General features: G+C 47.2%; 1 protein-coding gene across 4 annotated transcripts in view; it reads left to right on the forward strand.

Annotated features, from left to right (window-relative positions):
- Nucleotides 1-24073, forward strand: part of LOC144114410 (phosphatidylinositol 3,4,5-trisphosphate 3-phosphatase and dual-specificity protein phosphatase PTEN-like) — a 93634-nt gene that overhangs the window by 44802 nt on the left and 24759 nt on the right. For 2 of the 4 annotated variants that reach the window (XM_077648133.1, XM_077648132.1), the window contains one exon: nucleotides 7345-7419. The exons of the other annotated variants lie outside the window; for them this stretch is intronic. In XM_077648133.1, coding sequence (XP_077504259.1) covers nucleotides 7345-7419 — 75 coding nt within the window. The remainder of the gene's footprint in view (nucleotides 1-7344; nucleotides 7420-24073) is intronic. 4 annotated transcript variants of the gene reach the window in all.

Consider the following 24073-nt stretch of genomic DNA (forward strand, 5'->3'; position numbering starts at 1 on the left):
GCTGCTAAAAGCAACAGCTGCACAGTTGCAATAAAGACCAGGAGTTGGAGCAAAGTGCCAATCGAAAGCAATAAAACGATGTAACTTTCATGCCTTCCACTTGCTTGTGGCCCGGCTCACTACGCGGCAAACCAAACTGCCAGCAGTCTTGTAGCTTAGGAACCTGGCTCAAAACGCACTCTGGAGGTTTGCAGAAAAACCGGAAATTTGCTGTTGTGCTCGTTTTTCCCATATCCTAGAAAGCGACCGCCAGTGCAAGTGAGCTAGGTAAATAAGCACACAGTGCGAACTTTTATTAGTGGAACCAATTTTATATATGAATTGATGATTTCTTTTTTTGGCACAAGGAGCTCTATGGATGGGCACCATCATGCAGGGCTTACTGGCTTACTGCATACCCTATAAATACCTGTAATCGCCGCGCCCGTGTATGGACCGCACCCTGTTTTCCCCAAGGAAACATTAAAAAAAAAAAGATCCCTGTAAGTGTCACACCCAAACTTTTCAGGACCCAGGTGGGAATAGCCTTCAAAATGCAAGCATTGTTGCCTATGTGATCAGCTCTGGTAGCAAGCAATGGTGTGCTTGATCGCAGAGGCCACGCACGTGCACAGGAGCTTCCAGGTACCGCCCACAGATAGTGCGAGAGGCTGCGGGGCATCATCATCGTTAAGTTTTTCCTTTGCCGCGAGCTCCCAGTATTCATATCGGCATTAGTATATCACAAGCTCCAGCTTTTTGTGGCTGTCGAAGGCACGGGAGTTGTGGTAGTGTGGTAGTTCACTATAGTAGTAGCTCTTGTGTGCTGCCACCGAGCGTTGAAATTTTAGCACAATGGCCAAGCACCTTAATAGCTACATGGCTAGGAGTTTGCTCTTGGAACATGTCAAGCGTGCGGTGGGCAGTTAATTCGACTTGGCTGAGAAGTGCGTCCAACGAAGGTGCAACCAAAAGGATGCATTGAGGAACACAAGCTGCAAAAAGCGCTCTTTCCAAGGAAAGCCATGCAAGTTTCCCGAACTGGAAGAAGAGCTGCTCTGCTATGTGATGGAAGTGCGGAACACCAGCTACGCGTTGCCAGCAGACATGCTGCGCGACTTCTTGTGGAATGAGCGTGCACCAGAGCACACTACTTGCTTGGAGTCGGAAGACTCCAAGTGATGATTGAATGTAGAATAAATGCCACTCATTCTCTGATTGGTGTGCTTTTACTTTATAAAAAAATTTTTTCGCACATCACATATAAGGGCCCCTACTTCGGCTGTCAAGAAGTGAAATTTTTTTTCCCCTTGTGTTACGAATGCACTCCTTTCTTTTGCCACGCAGTCTACTGACAGTAATAGTGAATGCTAGCTTGCATTCTTTTTTGAATGCTGAAACAACTGTGCAATAATGTAAAGCCTTATCTGTCCGATGTCAGGCCCTACTGTACCTAGGCATGCGTGAATAGTGGTTTCTTGGTTCAAAACAAATTCCAAAGGAATACCTTATAAACACCTGTAAGGGCCGCACCCGTGTATGGGCCGCACCCTGTTTTCCAGAAGGAAATATTAGCAAAAAATAATATCCCAGTAAGGGCCGCACCCAAACTTTCCACAGGACCCACGTGGGAATAGCCTTCGAAAATGCACGCACCGCGCCGTGGCCTCCGCGATTGGCTCCGGCTGCGAGCAACTGCGCGATTGATCGCGGAGGCGACGCATGTGCACAGGAGCTTCCAGGTGCTGCTCATGGATGATGCTAAAAGCCGCGGCTCATGATCATCGTCAACTTTTTCCTCCGCCGCCAGCTCCCGCTATCCATATTGGCATCAGTATCACCACCTCCAGCGTTTTGTGGCTGTCAAAGCCACGAGAGTTGTGGTTCATTGTAGTTGTGGCTTTCGCGCGCTGCCGCCGAGCATTGCAGTTTTAGTAGGTTTAGCACAATGGGCAAGCACCTTAATTGGTACACGGCTGGGAGTTTGCTGTCGAACATGGCAAGTGCGCGGCGGGCAGGATATTCGACGTGGCCGAGAAGTGCGTCTGACGATGGTAAAACCAAAAGGATGCATTGGGGAACACAAGCTGCAAAAAGAGCGCTTTCCGAGGCAAGCCATGCAAGTTTCCCAACTGGAAGAAGAGCTGGTCTGCTAAGTGATGGAAGTGCGAAACTACGGCTACGCGTTGACAGTGGACATGCGGCGCGGCCTTTTGTGGGATGAGTGTGCACCGGAGCACAGCACCATCTCCGGGTTGGAATACATCGCGAGTGGTGACTGAACGTAGAATAAATGCTGCTGACTTCCTGATTGGTGTGTTTCTACTTAAAATTTTTTTTTTTTTTTCGCAAATTGTGTGTACGGGCTGCACCCCGAAAATTGGCCCTCAAATCTGGGAAAAAAAGTGCGGCCCTTACATGCGCTTATACGGTATAGTTGAACCCCTCAATAACGAAAGCCCTCAAGAACGAAATTCTTGCGGCAACGAAAAATTCTGGCACCCCTGGCTAACTTTCATAGAGTGATGCATTTGCCCCCTCTCAGCAGCAAAGAGTTTTTAAAAAGGAGTCCCACATTAACAAAAGTTTTAGGTAGTGATCTGCAACATTTTTTCTGCACATCAGCCAGTTGGGAACAGAGAAGTGGCAAAACTGCGGCAACACTCTCATCTGACAAGTTGGGGCTGTGCATTTCTGCCAGCAAGCACTGGCGCAGCCATTGCTGTTTACTTTCTGTCGGTTCGGCAATGATGACGATAGCAACAGGATTTTTTTTTTTGTTCTCTGAAAGTGGCTTTTTGCTAGCCCATCTGTTGGCAACTATGCACACACGTGACGTTTCACGTGACACCGCCGGCCAACCGGGGAAGCACCTAGGCAGAACAACGAACCCTTCTTTCTTTTCACTACCACGCCTCGTGCACGCCGACCACGCTATCTCACCGTCCGCCTCGTGCATGCCGAATTCGCCCGTGACTCTTGTGTCCAGTGTTTTTTTTTTGACCTGTCGGAAATATGCCACCTCCTGTTAAAAAGTGCAAGTTTTTGACGCTGCAGGAAAAGTCTGCAATCATCATTGAAGCTGCAAAAGGCAGAAATAAGTCGGACATTGCAGAGGAATTCAGTATCTCGTGCAGCTTGCTTTCTATGATTCTGAAATTTAAGAACAGCATCATGGCGGCACTTCAATACGGCGCGCGCTCAGAACAAGACGGTGGCAACGCCGGTCTATAAAGTCATCGACAAAGCCGTATTCCAGTGGTTCCTCGACAAGAGAGTGAACAAGATGCCTTTGTCTGGAAGCCTTCTGCAGCAGAAGGTGATTGACTTCGCGTGCATTCTGGGGCACAACAACTTTAAGGCGAGCGCCGAATTAGCTAAGCCAATTTAAAGCACCGCACTGCATCGTCGCCAGGGTGTTGTCGGGGCAGTCTGCGAGCGTCGACGCTGAAGCAGCATCGTCCTGGATGCAGGAAAGTTACGAATTCATAATGGACGAATACGAGCCCTCTGATTTATAATACGGACAAAACTGGATTTTTTTTATGAAATGTTGCCATCGAAAACGCTCGACGTGAAGGGACAAAAATGCCATGGTTGCAAGCTGAGCAGAAAGCGCGTGACCATTCTTTTGTGCTCAAACATGGACGTATCTAACAAGCACCCCCTCCTCGTGATTGGCCGGAGCAAGACACCACGGTGCTTTAAAGGTAGCCGAAGGCTTCCGGTTGAGTACACTGCTAACCGGAAAGCTTTGATGACGCGCGCAATATTCTCCAGCTGGCTGGTAGCCTTTGATGCGGATATGCAGAAGCAGGGCAGATCTGGCTGCCTTTTTTTGGAAAACTGCAGTGCCCACCACATTGAAGACATTGTCCTGACGAGCGTCCGCTTGATTTTTTTTCCTCCGAACTGCACATCTGTTATTCAACCTCTTGACCAAGGGGTTATTAAGAGTGTCAAGTCTGCGTACCAGGGAAGACTCATCCGGCGGATGTTGTTAAACATCGAAATGAAGCGATTGACTGAAATTGATCTTTTCATAGCGCATGGAGATGCTTTCCGGGGCGTGGATTGCTACTTCGGCCACCCTTGTCCAGAATTGCTTCAGGCACGCCAGTTTCATGGCTGGCCAGCACGCCTTGGCAGAACCAGAAGCGAGTGTTCCTGCAAGCGGTGACGATCTGCAGCCACTAACTGAAGCATGGGACGCGCTTCACTGTGTCGGTGCAATGGTGCCAGACGCTGTTGAACTGGTTGACTTCTTTTGCGCATATGCCGACTTGATCGTGCACGAGGAATTCAACGGTGGCGCTATTATCAACATTGTGTGCAAATGAAATGAGGAGAGTGACGACGAGGATGGCGAAAACCAAGCACAAGTTAAGCAAGTAAGCTCGTGTGATGTGCTTGACGCTTTTGATGTTGTCCGGACTTTCCTCGGTGACCACGACGACGACGAAGCTATGCATAGCTTATCAGCCTGGGAAGCCCGAATCGGGAAGCTCCTACACAGCAATGTGAAGCAGAGCAAAATAAGCGACTTTTTTCATTAAATTTTGTTTCTGGAAAGTAATGGGTGTGCTTATTTAGTCCATTTTTGCGACAGTGAAATTCTCGCAGTAATGAAAAAGTTCTCCTTCCCCGGCGGTTTTGTTATTGCAGGGTTTTACTGTAGTAATGCGGTTAAACATGCATGTAATGAAATTGAAAAACTAGGATTTTTCATTACATCCAGGTTTTCGTTATATGCAGTTTTTGCGATAAAGACTCGAAAGGACAGTGCAAAAGGGAAACCAAAATAAAAATAAATGTAGATGAAATCACCTTGAAAATGTTTACAAAAAGCCCCATTACTCGTAGTCATTAACACGAAAAAATGTTTCGCAATCGCGCTGATAGCGTGACTGCGGCAGTAGCCGCTACCACCGCTGCCATGGTTCTCGCAGCACCTCTACGAGTAAGGTGTGGAAAGGGGGGGAGGCAGGAGCACCACAGCCAGGGTAGTGGAAAAGCGCGCATGGTCGCACTGCCGCTGGTAGACCAGCCACGAAGACTCGCTTCTTTTCCTCTCTAGGTCACTTCTCTCCTTGCGTCGCCAGCGTGTTCCATCGTCCCCGCTCCCGACGCCTAAAAGCTGTCAGCACTGGTATCACATGAGCAACTAACTGCCCGGCGGTGATGGACGCGCACTGCTCATGCTGTGTCTTTTTTGCAATGTGCTATTAGTTTTTGCTGCTTTTGAGCATGAATTGTTTAGTGCCACATGGTATGACGTTCCAAAAGCGAAAGCAGTGGAGAAGCGCCGCCGCCGCCGGAGCATGATGTGTTATGTCAACCTCGGTCGCTTGTTGCGATCGTATATATTCCTCTCCTGTCAGTTCGTGCTTTATCATTGTGAAACGTTTCTGCCAACTTTCGTAATTCAGTACAAGCTGACAGAGATAGTCTGTGTGTCGAGTTCGTTATATCAAGGTTATCCTACGCAGCACCTTTGTTACATGGAGGTCTCGTATATGCGCTTCAATGGGGGGAGGGGGTTGAGGAATTGATAAACTTCGTAATATTGAGGAATTCACTATGTGTAGGTTTGTTACATTCAACTGTAACTGTATGTGCCCCATATTGCACCCCCTCCCCCCCCCCCCCAATTCGCCTCCCTCGCTGGTAAAAAAAAAAAAATGTTAACTCCAAATATAAGTCTGCACATGTATCCTGCCCTGCCCCACGTTATGTAGCTCCCCATGGGATGGCATGATGGCGCGTGCGCAGCTCAAAACAAACACACTACGATACAATTGCAAAACTTGCAGTCAAGGTCAAATGGAGATATAAGGCGTTGAAACAGTGCTCTTGCATGCGGCCTAGCTGACTAGCAGCAAACCAAACAGCAAACAGTTTGGTAATTTCTGATTCTAGTGCGGTTTCAGAACCGTTTGTCTGGGAAGGCGCGAGGAAGCCAAGTAAATGGCGCACATTTCAAATTAGTTGTTTTTTTTTTTTACACATGGAGCTCCTTGTATCCTGCAGGGAATGGGCATCGGTACAGAACGCGTACTACCCACGGCTCAGGCAAAACTGTTAGACCCTGCATATAGGTCGGCGCCACATATACGTCAACTCCCCAATTTCGAATGGCTGTTTTTCTAAAAAAAAAAAAAAAGGTTGACTTATATGTAGCTATGTACTGTATATTGCGCGTTATGTTCTTTGAATTCCTTAGGGAAGGATATGTGGCGTTGCGGTCGTTGCTGCTGTTATTTCCTTCCGTTATATTGTTATCTCCTTCATGGCTATTTAGCTGGTGCTGATTTGTTTCCTATTGTGTGTTGGTGTGTTTTAGTAGGGTTGGGGTTGTTATCAAGGTGATCGTGGCACGATAGTCCGCCCTAGTCTCGCACTCTCTCCCTAAAAAACCAGTCGTGCTCGCCCCTCGCATGCATCAGTTATAACTTTGTTTTGGCTTGGCCTTGGCAGTTGCATCATCTTAGAGCTGCGTGAATGGTGTGGCGGCGTCCCCTTGCCACTCACACCTTTTGCAGCCGCACACGACGCGGCCTGGTTGATCTTCCCAAGCCTGCCTTGTGCGCACCTGTGCACATGCGATAGTCTGGCATAGCAGGGAGTGTAAAATGTGCGAGTAAATGTTTTTTTATAAACCTGGGTTATGGATTAGGGGTGTGCAAAAGGCACATTTAAATAATGTATCGGCATAGTTTCCACTGCCCTGAAAGGCATAATAGGAATGGCTTATCAGGTTGTTCTTGCAAGTGTAAAACTGCTTCTAATGCATTGTCACGCAGAAAGCAAGTAAGAGATGCAAGACCTGTGCAAACAAAATGTGCTCCAGATAGGGCATTAAATGACTAAAAAAAAAAAAAACCTGTTCGAACAGGGCTTGCTGCACAACTGTTAGTAGGTATCATCACGTCAGTTTACAACTATGCGGAACAGTGGTCCTGTGGCATTGTGGCAGAACCTCTTCACAAGGGAGTGGGCTCGAATCCTGCTTGTATGTGCTTCTGTTCTGTCTTTTTCTTTCATTTTAAGATTTTTTTGACATGCAGTTTGAAAGAAGCGTAGAGAAACTTTTTCGCTTTAATATTCGTTTCACACACAGTTCGAAAGGAGCATCAGATGTGTGCTTCATACCATCATCATTAATTTTAAGAAAAATGCTTGCTGAGCCCTGAAACAGAGTTGAGTTAGTTTTCATTTACAATGTTTAGCTTTTTATTGTTTATTTTCTGAATGTGTTACTGTAGTTCATTTGCATTGTTTTGGCTTTGTATGCAAGAAACTGAAATCCCTTTTCTGACGTAGCTTGCAAGCATAAGTGCATTCATTCTCTCTCCTTACTTTTAGAAGGGCAAAAACTCGGGCCAGATCACTTTACAAGCAGTACATGCAGGCAACATCAAACATACGAAAATGTCGCAGGTGAGACACGACTATAATGATATGTGTGGGAGTAGGTTTTGGTGGAGGGAATGCGAGAGGAGGCATTGTTTTGCCCTACTTGATTACCAGGCCTTGCATGATATTGAGCATGCATCATTGCTTAGCCATGTTGTACACCAGTTGTGTACATCCTTACTAGTGCATTCAGTGCATACCGTATTTACACAATTGTAAGTCGAGTTATATTTCAAAATTTGAAAATCCGAAGTGGGGGTGGTCGACTTACAATCGAAACGAAAACATCGCACTATAAGTAAAGGCGGGACAAACATGATACCAGGCATGCTACAGCGTGGTTGCATTTTTGCTGCGCGGCTCCGTCGCATTGCTCTTGGTGCTGGCCTTGAGCAGTTGCTATGTCAATGCACAGAACTGGCATCCCCACTCCGTGCGCGGGCGGCAGCCATTAGTAGCTATCAATAAACAGCAAACTGGCAGCCTACGCTCCCCACATGTGGCTGCTGACTGCGGTTGCTTATAAGCGGCGGCATCCCGATAACGCAATCGCGTTCTGACGGAAGCTCACGCATCCAACAAGTTTTCTTTTTACTTTCAAATACGCGTTCGGCATTCAAGGGAACGTTGATAGTTGATGGAAGGGCCGCTGTTCCAATCGAGGTGGTACCCCCACTCGAAGTGGCAGCGGTGCCAGGGAGTGTCGGTAGCCGACGGAAGAGCCGACACCATTCACGCATAGTTTCTCATTGGCTCTGAAGCATTTGACTACTGCCGGTCGCGTTTCTCAAGTTTTTAATGTAGTGCTTCGTCAGATGACCAAAATGAGATGGCAGGGCTCAAGCTTGAAGAGTTGTGAAGGTGGCAGGGTGAGTGCTATGATTGTTCGTACTAAGTGCATAACACTTTATAAGAGGATAAACAAAAAACCGCGCACATTTTCACGACTCAGCCGTCCCTATGATATATGGGAAAGCCTACGTGTGGAATTTTGCCCGAAGGCCAAGCCTAGCAGCATCTGATTATGATTGGCCCACGTGATAAACAATATAGCAGAAAGCGAAATCTTCGATCTTCTGGTAGTTAGCCCACATATTGTGGTTTTGCCACGGTCGCATCGCTGAAAGCCAGTGAGTATATGATCACTGGCGAATATTCGGAAATTCTCAAATCAAATATGAACTTAGACATATTCGATTCGTATTACAAATTTCGAATATTCGCACACCGCTTGTGAAGTCTAGAGGAAAAGGTCTGTGGTGTAAAACCCAACCCACATGAGAAACAATTTGAAGAATCATTGTTTTGCCAACTGGTGGGTTTGGTACTTCTGTTGAGCCTCGTGCTTTTCATAAGATGGTCAAAGAAAACAGCAGATTAGGCCTCCAGATTTCCTTTTTATAGTAAGCAGTAAAGGAGTGATTCAGGCCTGATTGACCTCGAATAAATTTAAACTAGGGTTGGTGTCAGCAGTTTTAGCATTTGCTATATCTGCATATGTGTCTAAGCTTATGCGTGTTTCACGTTGCTTTTTGTTTTTCCTTGCCATCCCATTAAAAATGCTTTAGGTGCAGTTTGTTAGGTGGGGCTTTGTTTGGCTGTTTCTTAAGTACTGGGTGAGGCTGGCTCAAGGCGAAAGCTTGCAGATTGCTGCTTCAGAAAAGTTATGCTGATGCAAGATGGCAGCAAGCTTAAGTAGTTTTGTTGCCAAGATACATGACATGCATTGAAGCTTATGGACAGTTGCCAGTGGTAACAATTTCATTGCAGCAAGAGTTTTGTTATCTAAGCCATTCGTTATTGTGATGCCTGACTGTGCACAGCATAAAAATACTGAAATAAAAACAGTCGTCACTCAGGTTTTATCTATAGAAGGATGCAGCCTAAAAAAACAGAAGTCGTTAACACTGGGCCACGGTCTGCGGCTTCCTATATTACTATGCTAGCCAATCACAACAGTAAAGAAAACCAAGTTTTTAATGCTTGGCTTTATTAAACAAGCCAGGTATCAAAATTCTAGAGCTTATCATTTTTTTCTTGTGATTAGCTTCTTGTTTAGGTAACAAGAAGAGTTTTAACGATGGAATACTTTTTTGTCACGGAGGAATTTTGTGCGGCAGTCCTGAATTTTGGCGGAGCTTCACTGCAGCCTTGTGTCGAATTAGTTGCTAAGCTGATGTATATAACAGTTTGGTACGAATTGCATTTAATATATTCAAACACATACCGTATTTACTCTAATGTAACGCGAGTTTTTTCCGGATTTTTTTCCCTGAAAGTCTACCCTCGCGTTATAATCAAATACCGCACTTTGATTGGTCTTAAGTACGGTGCACTGTACCTAAAGCAGTGCCGCGTTGCAGCCATTTCAAAGCAGTCAGCTTGGTTTCGGTTTCCGCAGTTTTGCGATCTTATGCTGGCAACGTGGGTACTGCGGAAGCCAAATCCTCATCCATTCAAAGTCAAAGCATTGTTTTCAGTCATTTTTTAGCGTTCGTTGCAACCTCCCGCTCAGCGCGTCGTCGCGTCGTGTTCTTGTGGCGTCGCTCGCGGTGTATTGATTCAGTGCACACGATGGCAACGCATCGTGCTCAGTACGATGCTTGTTTTAAGAGAAAAGGGATCCTGTTAGCTGAAGAGGTCGGGAATTATGCGGCAGCTCGAAGACTTGACCTCAACAAGTCAACCATACGCGGATGGCGGCTGCAGTGGGAGGGGCTTTATTTTAAATGTGAGCCCGACCGCAAAGGGTTTCGCGGGATTGCGGGCTTTGCCACGGCCATCACATCGAGCTGGAGAAAAAGTGGCAGACTTCACTATCGAGCAGCACAACTCGTCTTATGGGGGTCAGTGTTGAGCTGATCTGTTGGAAAGTTAGAGACATTGCTCAAGAGATTGGAAGTTCAGAGCATCTCGTGGGTGGGCCCAAAACTTCATGAAGAGGAATGGATTCTCTCTGCGGCGAACAACATTGATATGGCAGAAGTGACAGGGACACTTCGATAGCGAAAAGGAGGACTCCGTTTCCGAGAACTCTGCCTCCGAAAGCGAGCAGGATGAATAAACATGTTGGCCACGATCCCTACTAAAGGTACTTTGTTTTGCGTCCTTAAGCCTCACGTTACATCCGTGGTTTTATTTTTTCCCGCTGGGCAGCATGTAAAAAAACACCTCGCGTTACATTCGCATTTGCTTTACATTCGAGTAAATACGGTATACTGTTATCGTAAATTGCAAAATGAGATCCATTTTTGCAGCACAAAACCAGGAAAAGAACCAGCTTTAGTGGACAGCAAATACTTGTGTGCTTTTATGTTCTTGCCCTTGGTGCAAAAAAAAAAAAATTATATGTTGATTAGCCCCTGGTAATGCAAATGATATGTTGTGCTTTTGCAATTGCTGCATTTGCTTATCATAACGCATGAGTGCGTTATGGTCATGTTCCTGGTTTTGGGAGGGTTACGAGTGCTTTTTGGTGTGAGGAATGTGTTGGTATAGACTTGAGCATCTTATTATGCAGTGCATTTGCGAGTAGTTATGATAGTGGTCGTCCTCTGTTTGACCTGCTGCACGTTTGTGGCTCTGACCTCCCACATACGTGCAACGTTCAGAGCACGATGCTCCTCCTCGGGTGCATTTAGGGGGAAATGCGGGTCTTGAAATAGTAAAAAAATGCAAAAATTTCGATTTTGCGAAAATTTTATTTTCGGGATCAATTCACTATAAAGTTCCTGCCTAAAAAGTTTCAAGGTCTAAATTCTACCTTGAACTAATAGTAATCTAGTCGACGACCGAAAATTCGCTTGCCTGAATTTTCGGACATGCTTGATTATTTGGACTTTTTCGCGGCACCGTGACATGGCCCATAGAGCCAATGTATAAGAGCGCCTGAAATTTCAGACGCACCGCAACTGACTGCTCGATTTTTCGAACCTCATTCGCACTCGCTGCCAATACTCAAGCCGGCATTAATATGTACAGTGGAACCTTATTACTTCAAACTGCAGGAGAGATCGTAAACTTGATCAAATAAAACAAAGTTCAAGCTTAAAGGGGGCCTCTTGCGATACTGAAATCCTGCGCGAGTCGGCACATTGCACCCGCGTGGTTTCGAATTCGTATGGTTCTTGAACGTCTTCCGCCACACGAACTTTTTAAAAAGCAGTCAGAGTTCACAGAACTCATCTATGCCGAGTCTTTCGTTTCGAATACGGAAAGAGGTAGCAGCGAAGCGCGTGGGAGGCATATGGCTTCACGGAGACGGCGAGCGCGAGAGGAAATGGTGGTGCATTTTAAAACGAGATCAGCGTACCCGCAGCAAAACGTGCCGCAACCCCGACCTTTCTGACGTAAAACCGTAAATATCTGGCGTTTCGATGACAGGCAAGGCGCCCCTCATTATACGCAAGCCACCGCAAAGTGCATATTGTCACGTAGTGGTGACGGCAGTCGAAGGAGCAATGAAGACGGACAAAAGATCTTCTAAAAGAAAACTGTTTATTGGGCTGACTTGCGTCCTCAATGGACTGAATCACTCGGCGAAGCGACAAGCGTGCTCGGCGGTCGTCGAACAGAATCCCCGCTGCTGTCAGCCGTGCTCAATTTAAAGCTGATAGCGAACTTTCGAGATAAAGCGTGCAACGTTACTAGAAATTCTGGAGCAACGTAGAATCTGCTCTGCCTGCATGCGATCAATCGAGATAAATCGGGTTGCGTCTTGCATCGCAAACAAAGGAGTAAAGCGGCGTGACGGCAGCTTTGAAGAATGAACAAACATGGCAAAGATTCGCGGCATGTCTCCCCTCTCAAAAAAGCATCGACCCGATCGATGCATAAAAACGAATAAGGCGACTATTAACATAAAAAACAGCTCGTGTGAAAATAAACACAGTGTGGAAACGCAGCGTCCTTTTGCGCTCATAATATGGCTTTAGACGGATGACATGAACAACTTCTGGTCGTACGGGGCGTCGCTGGGATGCAGTCATTGCGTCAGCGATGACTTCATAATCCAGTTCACCTAGCCGACGAAGAACCTTGTACGGGCCGAAATAGCGGCGCAAAAGCTTTTCACTCAATCCATGATGGCGAATGGGCGTCCAAACCCAGACTTGGGTCTCCTGGCTTGTATTTCGCGTTGCGCCTTCGTAGGTTGTAGTGTCTGGCGTCGGTCCGCTGCTGGTCTTTGATCCGTAATCGGGCAAGTCTTCGGGCTTCTGCGCGTTGAAGGTAGGCGGCGACGTCGACGTTTTCTTCGGTAACGTTGGGCAGCATGGTGTCTAGCGTGGTCGTAGCCTCCCTGCCATGGACGAGCCCTAAAAGGCGTAATCTGGGTGGTGTCCTGCACTGCGGTGTTGTAGGCGAAGACGACGTAAGGCAGGATGGCGTCCCAGGTCTTGTGTTCGGCATCGACATACATGGCGAGCATATCGGCGATGGTTTTGTTCAGGCGCTGGGTCAGCCCGTTGGTCTGCGGATGGTATGCAGCTGTCCTCCAGTGGCCATTTTGGCTGTAATGCAGGATGGCTTGCGTTAGTTCCGCTGTGAATGCTTTTCCTCTGTTCGTGATGAGCACATCGGGGGCGCCGTGTTGCAGAAGAATGCACTCCACGAAAAATTTGGCGACTTCTGCTTCTGTTCCATTCCGTAGGGCTTTTGCCTCGGCGTAGCGGGTCAGGTAGTCGGTCGCTATGATGATCCACTTATTTCCAGACGTTGACATTGGGAAAGGGCCCAGCCAGTCCATGCCGATCTGCTGAAAGGGCCTCGAGGGGGGTTCAATAGGGTTCAGAAATCCTGCTAGTCGGGTGCGAGGGGTCTTTCGTCACTGACAATCTCGGCAGGTTTTCACATAATGTGCGACATCGGCAGACAGTCAGGACCAGTAACACTTGTCTTAAATACGTCGGAGGGTGCGAGTAAACCTGAGATGTCCAGCTGTCGGCTCGTCGTGTGAAGCCTGTAGTTCGCGGAGCCAAGTAGGTACAACAACGAGGTTGGCTGTTTTGTTCATTGCGAAGTACTTCATGAGGGCATATTTCTATACCCAGAAGGAAGAAAGTCCTCGCTTGAATGAGGCGGGGGGTGAAGAGACTTTGCCTTCCAAGTACTCTATGAGGCGTTTTAGGTCGGGGTCCGAGCATAGCTGCCGGGCAAAAGAGCTGGAGTTGATGGGTCCCAGGAAGGCATCCTTATTGTTGTCCGGCGGTGGCGCATCTACAGGGGCTCATGAGAAGCAATTGGCGTCAGAGTGTTTGCGTCCGGACTTGTAAACGTTGGTGACGTTAAACTCCTGGAGGCGCAGACTCCATCTAGTGAGGTGGCCAAAGGGGTCCTTCAAATTGGCAAGCCAACACAGCGCGTGGTGATCGCTGAATTCCTTGAACAGTCGTCCGCACCGGTAGGGGCGGAATTTCGACATAGCCCAGATGATGGCAAGGCACTCCTTCTCAGTCGTCGAATAGTTAGCCTCGGCCTTGGAAAGGGAACGGCTAGCGTATGCGATGACTTTCTCCACCCTGTCGCTTCTTTGAACGAGGACGGCGCCTAGGCCCATGCTGCTTGCGTCGGTATGAACTTCAGTATCGGCGGTTTCATCAAAATGCGCGAGAATCGGTGGGGACTGTAAACGACGCTGAAGTTCTTTGAAGGCTTCTGCTTGCGGGCTTCCCTTTTAAATGGCACGTCTGCCTTCGTCAGTCTTGTCAAGGGCTCGGCGATGCGCGAAAAGTTTTCACAAATCGTTGGTAATATACGCACAGTCCGAGGAATCTGCGCACTGCTTTCTTATCAGCCGGTGGTGGAAACTGTTCAATAGCATCTGTTTTCTGCAGGTCTGGGCATACTCCTTCCTTGCTAACGATGTGGCCTAGAAACAGCAGCTCTTCATAGGCAAAGTGGCACTTTTCTGCTTTCAAGGTTAGGCCAGACGACTTAATGGCGTCTAGAACTGTTCGAAGTCATTTGAGGTGCTCTTCGAAGTTCGAGGCGAAGATAATGGCATCATCTAAATATATCAAATTTGCCACTTCAGGCCTGCCAGTACTGTATCCATTACTCGTTGAAACATTGCTGGTGCGGAACAGAGACCAAATGGCATCATCTTGAACTCAAAGAGCCCATTTGGAGTGAAGAATGCCGTCTTCTCACGATCTCTTTCATCGACCTCAATTTGCCAGTAGCCGCTCTTGAGGTCCATCGATGAGAAATACTTGGCGTTGCAGAGCCGGTCCAGTGTGTCGTCGATTCAGGGGAGAGAGTAGACGTCCATCTTTGTTATGTTGTTCAGGCGACGGTAATCAACGCAGAATCGAAGTTCGCCGTCTTTCGCACTAGAACCACTGGTGCTGCCCTTGGGCTGTTTGATGACAGGATGACGTCGTCGTGAAGCATTTCTTCCACTTGATCCCGGATGGCTTGTCGTTCTCGTGGCGACACGCGGTAGGGGCTTTGACGGAGCGGTCGGGCGCGCTGGTCGGTTATAATGCGATGCTTGGCAATCGGCGTTTGTCGGACCTTCGGCGATGATGAAAAACACTCGCTGTAGCTTCAAAGATTGCGGATCCGGTCTTGTCTGTTCCGGGGCAGGGCTGGGTTGATGTCGAAAGTGGGCGAGCTCTCTTGGTCAGGTGAATCTTCTGTGGAGGGGTCGGAGATGGCTAAGGAGTCTCTTACGTCGGATATTTCGTCAAAGAATGCAATCGTCGTTCCTCTGTTAATGTTTCGGTATTCTTCGCTGAAGTTAGTGAGCAGTACTTCGGCATGGTCATTGCGGAAATGTGCAATGCCTTTTGCGGTGCTGATTCCTCGGGTCTAGAAGCAACTGCATGTTCCCCTCGATGATTTCTTCAGCGTTCATGGTTTTCGTGGCGCCTACGGTCACAATAACGCTTGAACGGGGTGGGACGCTCACTTCTTCCTCCAGGACACTCAGGCCAACGTGATTTTTCAGAGTTTTCATCGAAGGGATGGCCTCGTCCGTCGAAAGCGTGATCAGCTTGGACCGCAGGTCGATGATCGCCTGATGCTTATTAAGGAAATCCATGCCCAAGATCACTTCGCGGGAGCATTGCGGTAGCACAACAAAGGACGCAGGATAGGTATATCCTTTGACAGTCACTCGCGCTGTGCATCACCCTGATGGCGTAATGAGGTGGCCCCCTGCGGTGCGAACTTGTGGGCCGTCCCAAGCAGTTGTGACTTTCCTCAGCTGCGCAACAAATGTTCCATTCATCACCGAGTAATCGGCTCCTGTGCCGCCGCGGTGGCTGAGTGGTTATGGCGCTCGGCTGCTGGCCCGAAAGACGTGGGTTTGATCCGGCTGCGGCGGTCGAATTTCGATGGAGGCGAAATTTTAGAGGCCCGTGTACTGTGCTATGTCAGTGCACGTTAAAGAACCCCAGGTGGTCGAAATTTCCGGAGCCATTCATTACGGCGTCTCTCATAGCCTGAGTCGCTTTGGGATGTTAAACCCATATAAACCAAACCAAACCTAATCGGCTTCTGTGTCGACAAGAGCGGTAGCTTTCCGGCCGTCGATAGTCACTTCTAAGTCGGATGTCCTGGCTCTTGCATTGCTATTCGGCCTCGGGTCACGGCTTCGTCGCGTACGCGAATCGCGGGTAGGGCGTGTCGTGAAGCTTTTCTGTGTGGCGGCGTCATTTTGAAGGCAGTTCGCGTCGTGGGCTGTCATTTTGTGCGGCGTCGGTGCAGCGAGTAGCGTCTTCATGCGGCGTAGCGGGTGCAGCGTCTTCATGGGGCGTGGTCGATGGAGGATCTTCGGCGTTTCGCTTGTGAGCAACCTCTCCTCCAGAGGTTGCTGTCTTTAGTTTCCCCTATGGGAGCTGGGAGACCTTCCTCGTACCGCGGCTGCATAGCTGCGGCGTCGCGACGCAAAGTGCTAGGTTGACTGTGATGGTGAGCGCGAAAGGCGGTTCGGCGTGTACTTCTCTCGACGCAATTACTCGTCGATTTCCTGCGGACGTTGGCCGAAGCGTGGTCATGGGGCGTCAACGGCAAATCCTCGAAGACCGTTAGTCGGTACAAGCAGTGACGAAGAATATGGCCGGCCTCGCCGCTATGGAAGCACAACGGCCGGTTGTCGGAAGTTCTCGAGACGTCGCATTTTCTGGGGCTTGAGCGTCGCTCATAGGCTGGGCGGGCAGGGGCAAGGAGGCGGCGTTCGGGAACAAGTTGTTCATGTCGGAGAGGACGGGGGGGGCGGGTTGTCGTTGGGGCTGAGGAGTGTGTACTGCAGCGGCGTAGGTCATGACCTGGGGTTCTGTGGCCGTCGGGGTGCCAAGTGCCTGTTGCACTTCTTCCCGTACCATGTCCATGAGAGTCGCTGCTTGCGGCTATGGGGAAGATGGCAGTAATCGGCGTAGCTCCTCGCGGACGATTTCACAGATCACTTCCCGCAAGTTGTCGCTGGTGGTGGTCGTCGTGTCCGGACACATTGCACAGACAGAGGATGGGCAGTTGCACTGCCGCACCCGGACGTCGAGGGTCTTTTCGATTGTGCAGGCTTCTAGCATGAATTTGTCGACTGTTTTTGGCGGCTGGTTGACGAGGCTGCCAAAGAGTTGTTCCTTTACGGCGCGCATTAAAAACTGAACTTTCATTTCCTCGGTCATCTGGGGGTAGGCACGGCGAAAGAGGCGCTTCATCTCTTCCACATAACCGCGGACCAGCTCATTCGGAAGCTGGATCCTGGACTCGAGGAGTCGTTCGGCTCTTTCTTTCCTCACGACAGTGGTGAATACCTTCAAGAGTTCCTTCTTGAATAGCTCCCACGTCGATAGAAAAGACTTGTGGTTCTCATACCACGTGCGTGCTGAGCCCTCCAGTGCGAAAAAGACGTGGCGGAGTTTCGCCATATCATCCCAATTGTTGAATGATGCCACGCGTTCATATTGGACCAACCATTCTTCGGGGTCTTTGCCTAGGGATCCATTGAAAGTTGGCGGTGCCCGCGGCAACTGCAGGACGATCGGGGTTGAGATCTTTGGCGAGGCAGTGGTGCTTGTAGTGGCGTCCTTTCGCTCTGGTGCGGTCCGGCAGGGTCTCGAACTCGGACTGCAGTTAACTGCTGGCTCGTCCTCTGGTGCTAAGCGCAGAGGACTGGCGTCCCGACTTGAAGGAGGCGTCCGGAACATGGAAGGCTACCCAGCACCTCCACCAGATGTCACGTAGTGGTGACGGTAGTCGAAGGAGCGATTAAGACGGACAAAAGGTCTTCTAAAAGAAAACTGTTCATTGGGCTGACTTGCCCCCACAATGGACTGAATCACTCGACGGCGGCGAAGCGACAAGCGTGCCCGGCGATTGTTGAACAGAATCCCCGCCGTTGTCGGCCGTGCTCAATTTAAAGCTGATAGCGAACTTTCGAGATAACGCGTGCAAAGTTACCAGAACATTCCGGAACAACATAGAATTAGCTCTGCCTGGCTGCGATCAATCGAGATAAATCTAGCGGCGTCTTGCGTTGCAAACAAAGCGATAAGGTGGCGTGGCTGCAGATTTGAAGGAACAAACACTGCAAAGATTCGCGGCAGTATCGCCGAATACGATGCCGATTTTGGCTCTAGTCACTAGGCCTAATGATGGAGGCCAACACCGACAGAGCGCTTGCTTTGGCCGTTTCTCAATTCTTATTGTTTGTTTCGCCATCTTCACGTTCTTGTTCCGGGCCCAATTGTACCGCGGGCGCAATGCAGCTTCCGTAGTGGCATGTTCGCTTTCCCGTTTAGACTTTGTCCCAACCAATGTGTTTATCGGCGACATGCCGAGGGCAGCACAGCCAGGCCGAGCTCGTGAAAGCGGTCGCCGCCTGTCGTCTGTGCACGTGATGCGCGACGAAATTTAGGCATTAGGAGCTTTAGAATGTCTGCAACACAAGTGACCTCTTCCTCCAGCATAATAGCAATAAGTACATGTTTTTTTCGATGAAATTTGATTTTCCGGACTGCCTGATTTTTCGGTCGTTTTGCGGTCCCTAGAGGGTCTGAAAAATCGGTCGTCGACTATATATTTCGCGCCTACAAAGCCCGGAAATGGCGATTTCGGAGCAACATGCGGAAGGATTTCGCACCGTCGCTTCCCACAGCCGCGTCCCCTATGGCCGCCATTTTGGTTTTGTTTGATAGCTGGCCCACTTCCCCACTACCTGGTATTACTCACTACTGTGAAATATGTTTGGAACGTTCGCATACCTATGTTTTTTGAGGCATCTACAACGACTTCCGAATGCCTAGCGTGCGCACTTCAAATGTGGTTTTCTCATCTTCGTATTTTTTGCCAACATGACTAGCCTTATGGAAGTTTTTATGTTTTTAGGGTGCAATTTCAATTAATTTTATACCGTTGAATTAAGAAAGAACTAAACTGTGGAGCTATGGTGTTTTTGTTTAGCTGACTCAAACATTTCATATTTTGTGAACCATAATGTTACCTACTATGCAGCATAATTATGGTGCTTGGACAAAATTTAATGTTTTTATATGATGTACTTCCACAACAATATAATTTGCATAGCTCCACATGGCAGGTCTTTGGCTACAGCATCATTTCAATCGAAACCAAAAAATGTTGAAAGAAATTGCCTTCACACCCATAAGACTAACTAATTAGGCTTCAGTTACTTTCCTATATGGGAAAGTGAGATACACTGAAACTAATTGTATTTTTAAAAGGAAGAAGAAAGAACGTATACAGATACCTTGTTTTATTAAGATATCTTTTATAATAAAAATGTTCAAGAGCCACGTCTCCCCTTAATGATTCTCCCGCAATGCGACTGGTGTGCCATGTCGCCGCTGGTGGCTATGTCATCACTGTTGTGCATCCGCTACTGGGCAAGTGCACAGGATGCCGCATGATGAAGTTGTTTTAGGACGTTATCTTGGGCGGTACTTTGAAGTGTTCGGCACAATCTTGTGAACACACACCCCACCTCCAAATGGCTTAGTTGGCACGAGGCACTGTATATGTGATTAAAATATAACGAGAAAAAAAAAAACATGAAAGACAGGCAGGACGACGCAGTGCGATAGAGCGCTTGTCTGTGTCGTCCTATCCGTCTTTCGTGCTTCCTTTGCTCAATATTTTGCATCATGAGCGTTCAGTAAACTTGCCCAGCTTTCGGCTTTACGTATATATACACGGTGGTCATGTTATCATCATGTCATTGTGGTTGGTAAGGACTGTTACTACTACTACTACTACTACTGACCCTCTCTTTAACAGCTAGCACTGTAATGGTATACTGTGATGGTTTAATTGCCATATATACCCTCGTAATGAACCCAACCGCATAATAAAACCCACCACCCATTTTTATTGTTGAGGATGTAGTCTTTTTTTTTTTAATTTTAGCTTTTCCTAGCACATTCTTCAGTTTATCGTTGTCCACAGTGCAGACCTTGGCAGCGTGCCGAGATGTTGCGCACCGATAACATCATGGCTTGTTTATCTTTTGACAGGAGCTCCTGCTGGGATGGCACACTTGGCGAACTTGGAAGAGCGCCAAGACGTTGTGCATCCTTGACAGGAGCGCCGGTGTGGAGGTGGCTTACTCAGTGTGCTACTGTGCACCAGTGTACACTTATAAAACTGGCAAACACTTGAGCGTCAAAGAGTAGCATAGCAGTTTAAACAAGAACTCTATGAAACATCCTATACACTTAAATGCTATGGAGGAAGAGCTTCAGGCCCCCAGCGATTGGGAGAGCTCAGAATGGGGAGCGAAAACGCCTAACCCCTCTCACACCACAGCTAACGCTTAAATATTCACATTATGCACTCGTGACCGTCGTGCTAGTTTTAACGTCGCGTTCAAAATGCGCACCTGACTCTAAGGGCCGGTGTTCAGCATGGTTGCTATATCTTACCATGATTGGCCGGCGCCATCGATTATCACAAAATTGTTGGATCGCGCCGTGATACAAAACTCCTTTTGAAGTGAACGAGGCTGAACACTGGCGACATGAACACGAGGATGCAACTTGTTGACTGCACGCTTTTGTTGATAACTGACAGACAGACGAACAAACAAACGGGCGGGCGGACGGGTGTTTGTTCGGGCATGGCCACACCAAGCTAGTTGAGCCAAGCCAGCTGAGCTGAGCCAAAACAAAAAGAGTGTGCGTGTCTCCGCTGGAACTCTTTTTTCTTACTCTGGGAAAAATGACTCTTTTTGATAGGTCTCAGGCAGAATTTTTTCCTGCAAAATACGAGGTGTAAAAAAAATAGCAAACTGGATGAAAATAATGGCAATAGGATGTGCTTTCTTGACGCACTTATTTCTACACAAATACATGGTGTTCATATTGCAAAAAAAAATCGCGAAACACAAAAAGTTGAAAATTAAGAAAAAATTTGTATTGTCTAGTAAAGCTGAGATTTGGGCGAGTTGGTAAGCATTCATGGTGGGTGAACAGTGCAACAAAGGCGGGACAAAGGCAAGATAAGCGCTTTCTTGCCTTTGTCCCGCCTTTTTTGCGCTGTTCACCCACCATGTATTGTCTAGATAATATCTCTTGGAGAAAAATATTTAAAAAATTATCGAAGGTGCAAAATGTTTTAGATGTGTTTAGAAACTAACCACTAAAATTAACCGTTAAAATTTTTGACGTAGAAAATATTTTCTGACTCCACATAACAAAAGTGTTTTCCCAGTGTCCTTGATGTAAATTTTTTACTCTGAGCAAAAAGTTTCTAAAGTACAATGTAATGCATCAAAATATAGCTTGATAAATTTACTTTTCAACATTCAGTTTTAACTATGAACACTTTCCCTGCATTTTCTCTGCTTATTCATGGCTGACAGTCCAACCGCTTTTCCTACCCTATGATAACGAGCGCAACAGCACGCATGGCATCTAGGGTGGACCGTGCTCTTCGGTATCGAGGAATGCGGCTTGTGCTGACTAAAGTGGCGTTTATTGCTGCTAAAACAATAACACCAGCTAGGAAGTGATGAGAAGTTCCTTGGAAGGAATAAGCTAAGGAATCGGGGATATCTTGCTCACCAGCATGCTTACGAGCAAGTGTTCGCCTACACAAGGGCAGGGGAGACACCCTGAGGCTGGATGGGACGGGCTTGTGAGATGCATTTCCATGAGGGTGGCTCTGTTCTGCTGGCGAAAAGTTGAGTTGAGCTGGTCTATTTGCATGCGATGAGTTTCTGATAAAGAGGAAAAAAAAAAACCTGTTCCCCATGTGCCTGCAACGGTCACGCCATTCGTGGTGCTAGTGCTGTGGTGGCGCAGATGCCCTCTCTTCAGAGTTATGGCAGCTAAAGCAACTAAAAAAGAAAGAATATGTGACATCGTAGGGAAGCTGAACCTGAGGGGACAGTGGTGCAGGCAAGTCCCAACAAATTTAGCAGTTACTCAAGGTTCCACATGCCAATTTTTGTGCTGCTGTGTATGGTTCACTATGGTGGTCAGTCGTACATGCAGATTTAGGTCCAAGATTCTGCTGGGTAATGTGAAGTTGTGTGTGCTGGCTTTGTGGTGCTAGTGCCTTTTGTTCCTTATGTTTTTATTATTATTATTATTGCAATAAAAAACTAGCTTCTTTATTGTAATGGATGAAAGGGGTCGTGGAATCGCCTTAGGAGCACATGCTTTTGCATGCATGTGGTGGCTTCCCGTCCTTGACTATTATTTATTTGTTTATGCAGAGCACCTGCCGTCAGAATTCACTTTGCTGGCATGTTCTTTAAGGCATATGTGTCCATGCCCAGACGAATGCACCATGTGGTATGTCAAGTGCCAAGCTGTACCTTAGTCCCAATTGAAAAGCATGGAGTGGCTGCCCGGAAATGAGCTGCAGCTCATGGTGGATGTCAACTCATTTGTTTTGGGGGATCTGATTGGACAGCAGCACATAGATATAGCATCTATTGCTATTAAACATGCTCTTTCCACATGTTGGTAGTCAACCCATCGACGAAAGAGCAGCTTCATTCATCTCGCAAGTGTGAACTGATGAATGGCATTCAGAAATTGTGCGATATATCAATATCTAAAGTTCAGATGCATAGGAAGGTTCTAAAACTGTTTAAAGCTTCAAACATTCAAACTCAAGTTCTTCAGACAGTAAAAGTGCAGTGCAAATTGAATTGAATACCATGCGCTATTCTTATATAAACTGTTAGAATACTGCAATATATGCACACAGCTGATTACATGAGGGGTGGGCATAACATGGCAAAAATGTTAGGAGAGAAGACTTGCTTGATGGGCTTCGATTGCCAACTTGAAACTGACAGGTCACTGTTGTTGGCAGTACGTTCTGGCAGGTGATTCCAGTCGCTGGCAGTGTGGCCAAAAAATCAATTCTGGTATGTAACAGTGTATGCGCGTGGGGGGTACACAGCGTTGCAGTGTGTATTGCGGGAATGGCGGTAAGGTGGTCTGATAATATTGTTATCCGTAGGTAATGAATGATGAAATCTGTAAAATAGAGTCCAGCTATTTTACGACTGGATACGAGGGCGGGGTAGATCGAGCTGTGCTTTTAATGCTGAAATACTGCTGCTGTAAGAATAATCAGACAGAATAAATCTAGTGGTGCGGTTCTGAATGGATTTGAGGGTTGTGATGAGGTTATTGTGATGAGGGTCAAAAATAGCGCTTGCACATTCTTGTTTAGAGCGGATTAGGGTCTTGCATGCAGGCAGTTTAACAGAAGGCGGGGCAAGCGATAGATTGCGATGTAGATAGCCTAAAACACGGTTAGCCGAGTTGGCGATGCTATTTACATGACTTGATCAAGTAAGATCATTAGGTATATGAACGCCTAGATATTTGCAGGAGTCACTAAGGGCGAGGATATTATCATTAATAAAGTAAGTAGGAACCACATAGTTACGGCTGAGGCGGAATGACAACAGGGAAGTTTTACTTACATTGAGCGTCATGAGCCAAGTGTCACATCATTCTAGTACTCTGTTAAGATCTTGTAAGCTGGAAACGCCTGCCTAATTTGTTACTGGGCGATATAAGGCACAGCCATTGGCGAAGAGGCGAATTTCAGACGGATATTAATAGGCATATCATTAATATAGATAAGGAAAAGTAGAGGACCAAGGACAGATCCTTGGGGCACACCAGAAAGGACAGGGGTCATCGGAGATCAATGTGAGTTCGCATAAACAAATTGTTGGCTGTTAGTTAGGAATCCTCGAATCCAATCCAACACTGATGGATGAAGGTTGAGATATGAAAGTTTAAGCAATAAACACTGATGGGGAACCTTATCAAACGGCTTTTCGTAGTCCAAAAACGGTATCAACCAGAATGTTCTGATCATTGAAAGAATGCAAGTCATGAAGGAAAATGCGAGCTGAGTTTCACGTGAATGGCCTTTGCAAAAACTGTGTTGATTGGGAGAAAAGAAATTAACCGATGATAAAAAATTAATGATGCTCGAGTAGACAACATGTTTAATGATTTTGGAGCAGATGCAAGTGATGGAAATCGGTCGATAATTATTTGGAGAAGGCTTGTTGCCTTTCTTAAATACTGAAATTATTTTGCCAATCTGCCAGTCTGCTGGAACATATCCAGTAGTTTGTGACTGCTGAAATTTGAATGATAGCATTAAACTTACTTTTTCCTTTGTAAACATGGCTCATTCAATACAGAATCTGACTTGTAAAAGCCATCAAAAG

Source organism: Amblyomma americanum, chromosome 1 (assembly GCF_052857255.1).
Source record: "Amblyomma americanum isolate KBUSLIRL-KWMA chromosome 1, ASM5285725v1, whole genome shotgun sequence".
Lineage (NCBI taxonomy): Eukaryota > Metazoa > Arthropoda > Arachnida > Ixodida > Ixodidae > Amblyomma > Amblyomma americanum.